This window comes from Balaenoptera physalus (genome assembly GCF_965194825.1).
Source record: "Balaenoptera physalus genome assembly, chromosome: 19".
NCBI lineage: Eukaryota > Metazoa > Chordata > Mammalia > Artiodactyla > Balaenopteridae > Balaenoptera > Balaenoptera physalus.
Genome location: NC_138900.1, coordinates 66,167,093 through 66,176,148, shown reverse-complemented (window position 1 = coordinate 66,176,148; position 9,056 = coordinate 66,167,093). Strand labels below are relative to the sequence as shown.

Here is a 9,056-nt window from a genome sequence, read left to right as displayed (position 1 = left end):
TTTAATTTAATTTAGTTTTATTTATTTATTTATGGCTGTGTTGGGTCTTCGTTTCTGTGCAAGGGCTTTCTCTAATTGCGGCAAGTGGGGGCCACTCTTCACCGCGGTGCGCGGGCCTCTCACTATCGCGGCCTCTCTTGTTGCGGAGCACAGGCTCCAGACGCGCAGGCTCAGTAATTGTGGCTCACGGGCCTAGTTGCTCCGCGGCATGTGGGATCTTCCCAGACCAGGGCTCGAACCCGTGTCCCCTGCATTGGCAGGCAGATTCTCAACCACTGCGCCACCAGGGAAGCCCAACTGTTTCTTCTGAGCAGTGGGCAAGATGCCATTTTTACACATCTGGATTCTGAGAACCAGCATGGGGAAAGTTAACAGGGTTTTCTTAAGTTCAAGAACTACTACTTTCAGGGGCAACTTGAAAGAACTACTACTTTTGAGGCAACCAATTGAAAAATGCCTCGTCCTGTACTCTACTAATTTCCTTAGTTGTTATCAGTTCTCACTAACAAAGAGTTCATTCTTATATTCCTGACATAGTGTTAAAACAAATGATCTCTTGGTGCAGCTGCTGTGGAGGACAGTATGGAGGTTTCTCAAAAAATTAAAAATAGAACTACCATATGACCCAGCAGTTCCACTCCTGGATATATGTCTGAAAAAACCCCACTAATTCGAAAAGATATATGCACCCCAATGTTCATAGCAGCATTATTTACAATTGCCAAGATATGGAAGCAACCTAAATGTCCATCAAGAGATGAATGGATAAAGATGTGATATATATATGTATATATATATGTGTATATATATGTGTATATATATATATATATGTATACACACACACACACACACACACACACACACAATGGAATACTACTCAGCCATTAAAAAAGAGCAAAATTTTGCCATTTGCAGCAACATAGATGGATTGGAGGGCATTATGCTAAGTGAAATAAGCCAGACAAAGACAAATACTGTATGATATCACTTACACGTGGTATAAGTAAAAAATACAACAAACTAGGCAGCTACTCACCTGAGTCTGCCCACTCTCCCACTGAGATGGTACTTTCGCTTAGTAAATCCTCACTTTGCTTTCTTGAAAAAAAAATAATTAAATTAAAAATACAACAAACTAGGCAGATACTCACCTGAGTCTGCCCACTCTCCCACTGAGATGGTACTTTCACTTAATAAATCCTCACTTTGCTTTCTTGAAAAAAAATAATTAAATTAAAAATACAACAAACTAGTGAACATAACAAAAGAGAAGCAGACTCACAGATACAGAGAACAAACTAGTGGTTACCACTGGGGGGGCAATATAGGAGTGGGAGAGAGGGAGGCACACATTTTTGGGTGTCAGACAGGCTCAAGGATGTATTGTACAACACGGGGAATAGAGCCAAAATTTTGTAATAACTGGAAATAAAAAGTAAGCCTTAAAATTGTCTAAAATTTTTAAAAATTTCCATAAAAAAGGGCGTCTTCTATCTAGGTTTTCCTCATTTATGAATGTATCCTCCTTAGCGTTCTTTGTAAGGGATACAGTTCTATATAAGGGACTGTAAAAGTTTCAAGGACACAAAGCTTTCAGGGTTCAGTGTGTAATAGTTCTCTGCTACAGCCTAACTCTTCCCCTCTGGTTCCTCTCCACCGATGTGGATTACCCAAGCTCTTACGGCTATCCTTTTCTTTCTGTTCTGATGGTCAGCACAAATTCCATCCTTTCACACCTTTGTGGGTCATTGTACACAGCCTTCTGTTGTTCCTGCTGTCAAGAATACATAGATTTAGAGGTATCTTTTCACTGAATTATGCATTATTCAAATTATGAGCATACATTAACCATTCTTCTAAAGATGGAAATTTTTGTACATTTTAATGTACTCTAAACTGTATTTTATTAATAGGACCTAAGAATACTGTATTTTATTAATAGGAGACTACTGTATTTTATTAATTGGTGAATACTGTATTTTATTAATAGGACCTAGTAGGGAGTAGATAGATTTAAAAAACAAACTGATTGAAATATATAACAGCAAAGCTCATGCTTTACAATCTATGGATCCACACAGAACATAGCGTGTCGGTTAGTCAGGCATTCTATAAATATTTATTACATTAGTTAATGCATTTCTGTTTGCTGGGAGACTTCCTAGCTTGGATGGTTCAGGTGATAAATAAACTAGTCTTCTCTAAATCTGGTTCACGTTCCTCACTTTTTAGCCTTCTAGCCAGTTTATCATTTTTTCCTTTTTCATTGAACAAACATTTAGTCAGTACACATTTGCCGGTTACATGATGTGTGTTAGCAGGTCCATCATGTGACAGGAGATACATCTAGTAAGGCTGCTACCAAAGGAAGCAAATGTTTGTAATAAAACAAATGATGGTGCTGTAATAAAGGGACATTCTGAGAAGGGGCGGCTGTTTACTGGCACAGACTGGGGAGAGGGTTCTCCTGGCAGAGGAGACAGCTTGAACAAGGGGCAGACATGGTGAGTTTCAGTGGAGACAGGAGATGATGCCAGACTGGGAGGTTAGGACAGGATTGTGAGGTACTTTGTGTGATGTGATAAGAAGTCAATGGAGCCATTAAATATTTCTAAATAGGTGAGTGAAGCGATGAGTATGCTTTTGTTTTTGTGTTGCTTTTTGCAGGAAGAGAGTTCTGATAACAGGGTGGAGGACAGTTTGAAAAACCGTTGAGATACAGAGAGGGCAGTTACATGTTTTTCTTTTTTTTTTTTGAGTGCGGAGTCTTTTTTTTTTTGAAAATTTATTTATTTTTATTTTTGGCTGTGTTGGGTCTTCGTTGCTGCGCGCGGGCTTTTCTCTAGTTGTGGCGAGCAGGGGCTACTCTTCGTTGCGATGCGCAGGCTTCTCATTGGGTGGCTTCTCTTGTTGTGGAACACGACGGGCTCTAGGCGCGCGGGCTTCAGTAGTTGTGGCACACGGGCTCAGTAGTTGTGGCTCGCGGGCTCTAGAGCACAGGTTCAGTAGTTGTGGGGCACGGGCTTAGCTGCTCCGTGGCATGTGGGATCTTCCCGGACCAGGGATCGAACCCGTGTCCCCTGCATTGGCAGGCAGATTCTTAACCACTGCGCCACCAGGGAAGTCCCTACATGTTGTTTTTCAATTGCCTGGAGCTGAGATGGTCAAGGTTTGAAGCACAGAATGGTTACTTCTGTCAGAAGATGAACTTCCCCGTTTATGGGATTCTGGGGACTGGGGTAGGCAGCCCTCTCTTCCGCTTGGAGACCTCCTTAGGGAGGTAGTGAATAGCCAGGACCTTGTGGAGGCTGGGCCCAGGGAACTGCGCGGTCACTATTTTCTATTTGAGTAGAAATAGAAACACTGACCAGAATGGGGTGGTCTGTGGATTCTTAACTTCCTTTTGGGCTCTGGTTAGTCTTCCTTTTGGGCTCCTGAAGGGCTCTCCAGCACTTCAGGGCATTGAAGTCAGTCTTGACCAGAAAGGAGTTGGGCCCACCCAGTCGGAGACACCTATAATCCTGTAATCTTGTAATCACATCCATACCCTTGGCCCTACTCTCTGGTCAGTTTCTTGTTATCAGTGCTCCTTAAGGTGAAGCCACTGTCAGGAGAAGGTCTGCACATTCTCCACCCCCGCCCTAGGCCCCAGTCAGCCTGCAGAACCCAGTAAATAAGGTAACTAGGGCACAGCAAGATCAGACAGACTACACACCTAGTGTGAAGTTCTTGGGGTCCTCTGGGGAGTTCTGGTGGGCTCCTCCAGGCCTTCCTGGGAGGTCCTCGGAGCAGTGTCCTCTGGGCTTTCCTGGAGGATTCTTCATGGAAGGGTGCTGGGGGGGGGTTCTTGGGGGGCTACTTTGGGCCTTCCTGGGGGGTTCCGCGGGGGCCCTTCGGACCTTCCTGGGGCATTCTGGGTTGGGGGGAGGTGCCCCGTAGGGTGTTCGGGGCTGATCTCAGGAAGAGCGCGTCAGCCCCATACTCGGGAGGTGGTAAGTTCGGCCCTCACACCCGACAGCGCGCCATTTGCTGCCCAGGCGCCGGTCCCCCCGGGGGTCGTGGGGTCGTGGGGCCGCGGGGAGACGGTCCCAATGACACGGGGAGGGCGGGGGTAGGCGGGAGGCGTTCTGGTTCGGCCCAGGTCTTTGCAGGTCCCCCCTAGTGGGCGGGGCCAAGCCCTAGACGGCGAGGTCGCCTAGGCATTGGGGGCGTGGCTTGAAAGTAGGGAGGGGCGTGGCTCGAATCCCAGGGGCGTGCCTTGCTTTCTTGGGGCAGGGGCTCGGATCCTCCGGGGGGCGGGGCTCGGCTCTCCAGGGGGCGGGGTTCGACGCTCACCGGGGCGGGGATAGGCTCCCTTGCTGGTGGGGCGGGGCTCGGCTCTCTGGCGGCGCGTGCGCACCGGCGGCGGCGGCGCGGCGGCCGTCAGTCGCCGGCATGGCGGTGTGCGCTCGCCTCTGCGGCGTGGGCCCGTCGCGGGGATGCCGGCGCCGCCAGCAGCGCCGGGGCCCGGCCGAGGCGGCAGCGGCCGACAGCGAGCCGGACACGGACCCCGAGGAAGAGCGCATCGAGGCGGGCGCGGCGGCGCTGGCCGGGGCGGGGGGCGGCCGGAGCGCGGGCCCCTCGTCGCCCCCACGCTGCTCGCTGCTGGAGCTGCCGCCCGAGCTGCTTGTGGAGATCTTCGCTTCGCTGCCCGGCACCGACCTGCCCAGCCTGGCCCAGGTCTGCACCAAGTTCCGGCGCATCCTGCACACCGACACCATCTGGAGGCGGCGCTGCCGGGAGGGTAAGTGCGTCGGGGCGGGGCCTGGTGGAGGGGGCTTGGCCGGGGGAAGCTCTGGGCGGGGTCACCACGGGCTCTGGCCAGGGCACCTGCCTCGGAACGGGACTCCAGGGGGAGGGTCCCGGCCGCCGGGGCGTGCTGTGACCCCGGGGGGCCCTGCCACTGACCCGGGACCGCGGGTTCCGGGCGCGGTGGAGTTCCGGGTGGGCGGCGGACCGGGTTCTGCCTGCATGGGGTGCTCAGAGAGGGGTGAGGGGTCCCCCAGCTGCGGGGGCCAGGACGCCGAGGGCAGTGACGCGAGCTGGGGCTGGGTTTAGGCCGGGGAGCAAGCTGACGTCTGTCCTTGGTCCCCAGTCCTTGGGGGCGGAGCTGACGGCAACGATGAGGGTGAACTTGAATAGTTAGGGGAGCCCGAGGGTTTGGAGTGTCTCCTGAGGGCGAGGACCTGGTCTGTGGAGCGGTGGGTGGAGCCGGGCAGTGCTGCAGGGGGCTAATGCCCCCCTCAGGGATGGTGGTGGCCGAAGTGAGGATAGTGAGTAGTTTTGTAACAAATCCCAGGAAGAAAGCTTTACCTATTCCACAGTTCAAGTCTCTCTGTTCATTTAAACGTTGATAGATCTCTGACGTTCAGTAAGCTCTCATGTTTTGGTAAAAACAATAGGTAAGAAAAAAAAATCAAACAGTGAAGGACAACAAAGGGAAGAAAGTAAAATATCTTCCGGGACCCCTGCAATCAAAGATAAGCCACTCTTAAAATTTTGGAAAAATTTAGTATAAAAAATCTTAATAGTGTTCCACTGTCTATGTATGCCACAGACTAGTCCCTTACTGATAGACTTTTAAGTTTGCAGTTTTTTCTTGCTGTAAACAGTGCTATCAAGAGTGCCTTTGTGCATTTTATAGGAGTTCATGGGACTTACATGTACCTTTTAGAACTTCTGAGATTATCTTCTTGGAGTGTACTTCCCAAAGTGGGGTTGTAGGGGCAGTAGGGTGTGCACGCTGATGACACCTTAGGTACTCATTGCCCAGCTGTTGGTATTTGCACCCCCAGGAAGACTGCATGAGAAGGCCGCTTTCCCGAAATCCTTCCCAGCAGGGGATCAGTCAGTCATCTTCTTTCTGCCATAAGGCTCAGTGGTCAAGACTGATTTGTAATCTGTTTATCTGCTCTGAGATCCTGAAGACGCTGCTTCACCTTCCCAAGTGTTATTGGCAAGTGCTGCTCCCATAGGGTGACTTTGAGGGTTAAATGGGATGATGCAGATGAAGCCCTCACCCCCTAAATGGTTATGATGCTTCTTGGCCATTTTAATTTCACCTCTTGTGAATTCCCTGTTTGTGTTTTGTTTTGGTTTTTTTGGTCTCTTTTTTTCTTAGGGAGTTTATTTTGTCTTAAAAATTAGTAAGAGCTCGTTGAATATTAGCAGTATTTTTTTTTTTTTTTATGTTGAGGTAAGTTCCCTCTATCCCCACTTACTGGAGAGTTTTTAATCATAAATGGGTGTTGAATTTTGTCAAAAGATTTTGCTGCATCTATTGAGATGATCATACAGGTTTTTTGTTTGGTTTTTAATTTATTTATTTTGTTCATTTATTTTGGGCTGCTTTGGGTCTTTGTTGCTGTGTGCAGGCTTCCTCTAGTTGCGGTGAGCGGGGGCTACTCTTCGTTGTGGTGTGGGGGCTTCTCATTGCGGTGGCTTCTCTTGTAGCAGAGCACGGGCTCTAGGGCACGTGGGCTTCAGTAGTTGTGGCATGCGGGCTCAGTAGTTGTGGCTGGCGGGCTCTAGAGCGCAGGCTCAGTAGTTGTGGCGCGTGGGCTTTGTTGCTCCGCGGCATGTTGGATCTTCCCAGACCAGGGCTCGAGCCTATGTCCTCTGCATTGGCAGGAGGAGTCTTAACTACTGCGCCACCCAGGAAGCCCGATCATATGGTTTTTATTCTTCAATTTGTTAATATGGTGTATCACATTGACTGATTTGCGTATATTGAAGAATTCTTGCATCCCTGGGATAAATCCCACTTGATCATGGTGTATGATCCTTTTAATGTGTTGTTGGATTCTGTTTGCTAGTATTTTGTTGAGGATTTTTGCATCTGTACTCATCAGTGATATTGGTCTGTAATTTTCTTTTTTATAGTATCTTTGTCTGGTTTTGGCATCAGGTGGCCTCATAGAATGAGTTTGGGAGTGTTCCTTCCTCTGCAATTTTTTGGAAGAGTTTGAGAAGGATGGGTGTTAGCTCTTCTCTAAATATTTGATAGAATTCACCTGTGAAGCCATCTGGTCCTGGACTTTTGTTTGTTGGAAGATTTTTAATCACAGTTTCAATTTCATTACTTGTGATTGGTCTGTTCGTATTTTCTATTTCTTCCTGGTTCAGTCTTGGAAGGTTATACCTTTCCAAGAATTTGTCCATTTCTTCATGGTTGTCCATTTTATTGGCATAGAGTTGCTGGTAGTAGTCTCTTAGGATGCTTTGTATTTCTGCGGTGTCTGTTGTAACTTCTCCTTTTTCATTTCTGATTTTATTGATTTGAGTCCTCTCCCTCTTTTTCTTGATGCGTCTGACTAAAGGTTTATCTATTTTGTTTATCTTCTTAAAGAACCAGCTTTTAGTTTTATTGACCTTTGCTATTGCTTTCTTTGTTTCTATTTCATTTATTTCTGCTCTGTTCTTTATGATTTCTTTCCTTCTGCTAACTTTGGGTTTTGTTTGTTCTTCTTTCTCTAGTTCCTTTAGCTGTAAGGTTAGATTGTTTATTTGAGATTTTTCTTGTTTCTTGAGGTAAGTATTGCTATAAACTTCCCTCTTAGAACTGCTTTTGCTGCATCCCATAGGTTTTGGATCGTCATGTTTTCGTTGTCATTTGTCTTGAGGTATTTTTCGATTTCCTCTTTGATTTCTTCAGTGATCTCTTGGTTATTTAGTAATGTATTGTTTAGCCTCCATTTGTTTGTGTTTTTTACATTTTTTTCCCTGTAATTTATTTCTAATCTCATAGCATTGTGGTCGGAAAAGATGCTTGATATGATTTAAATTTTCTTAAATTCACTGAGGCTTGATTTGTGACCCAAGATGTGATCTATCCTGGAGAATGTTCCGTGTGCACTTGAGAAGAAAGTGTAATCTGCTGTTTTCAGATGGAATGTGCTATAAATATCAATTAAATCTATCTGATCTATCGTGTCATTTAAAGCTTGTGTTTCCTAATTAATTTTCTGTTTGGATGATCTGTCCATTGGTGTAAGTGAGGTGTTAAAGTCCCCCACTATTATTGTATTACTATTAATTTCCTCTTTATAGCTGTTAGCATTTGCCTTATGTATTGAGGTACTCCTTTGTTGGGTGCATATATATTTATACTTGTTATATCTTCTTCTTGGATTGATCCCTTGATCATTCTGTAGTGTCCTTCCTTGTCTCTTGTAACATTCTTTATTTTAAAGTCTATTTTATCTTATATGAGTATTGCTACTCCAGTTTTCTTTTGATTTCCATTTGCTTGGAATATCTTTTTCCATCCCCTCACTTTCAGTCTGTATGTGTCCCTAGGTCTGAAGTGGGTCTCTTGTAGACAGCATATATATGGGTCTTGTTTTTGTATCCATTCAGTGAGCCTGTGTCTTTTGGTTGGAGCGTTTAATCCATTCACATTTAAGGTAATTATCGGTATGTATGTTACTATTACTATTTTCTTAATTGTTTTGGGTTTGTTTTTGTACGTCCTTTTCTTCTCTCTTGTTTTTTTACATTTAAAAAAAATTTATTTATTTATTTATTTATTTTTGGCTGCGTTGGGTCTTCATTGCTGCGCATGGGCTTTCTCTAGTTGTGGTGTGTGGGCTTCTCAGTGTGGTGGTTTCTGCTGTTGCAGAGCGTGGGCTCTAGGTGCGCGGGCTTCAGTAGTTGTAGCATGTGGGCTCAGTAGTTGTGGCTCACAGGCTCTAGAGCACAGGCTCAGTAGTTGTGGCGCACGGGCTTAGTTGCTCCGCGGCATGTGGGATCTTCCCGGACCAGGGCTCGAACCCGTGTCCCCTGCATTGGCAGGTGGATTCTTAACCACTGCACCACCAGGGAAGTCCCTTTTCTTCTCTTGTTTCCCACTTAGAGAAGTTCCTTTAGCATTTGTTGTAGAGCTGGTTTGGTGGTGCTGAATTCTCTTAGCTTTTGCTTGTCTGTAAAGCTTGCCGGGTAGAGTAATCTTGGTTGTAGGTTCTTCCCTTTCATCACTTTTAATATATCATGCCACTCCCTTCTGGGTTGTAGAGTTT

At 46.4% G+C, this 9,056-nt stretch overlaps 1 protein-coding gene and 1 long non-coding RNA gene across 6 annotated transcripts in view; one reads left to right on the top strand and one right to left on the bottom strand.

Moving 5' to 3' along the window:
• LOC309648406 lies at nucleotides 1-4,257 on the bottom strand. The gene is made up of 2 exons (XR_014256654.1): nucleotides 3,716-4,257; nucleotides 1-3,155 (listed from the first exon to the last, which is right to left on the bottom strand). It is a non-coding gene; the product is annotated as an uncharacterized lncRNA (long non-coding RNA).
• Nucleotides 4,258-4,378: 121 nt separating this feature from the next.
• FBXO31 (F-box protein 31) overlaps nucleotides 4,379-9,056 on the top strand; it is a 44,511-nt gene continuing 39,833 nt past the window's right edge. For 3 of the 5 annotated variants that reach the window (XR_014256647.1, XR_014256648.1, XM_082436911.1), the window contains exon 1: nucleotides 4,379-4,783. Coding sequence is in view for 3 of the 5 variants with exons in the window: in XM_082436911.1 (XP_082293037.1) it covers nucleotides 4,435-4,783 (349 nt within the window). In the remaining 2 variants the exon portion in view is untranslated. The remainder of the gene's footprint in view (nucleotides 4,784-9,056) is intronic. The other 2 variants (XM_082436909.1, XM_082436910.1) reach the window with 2 other exon arrangements.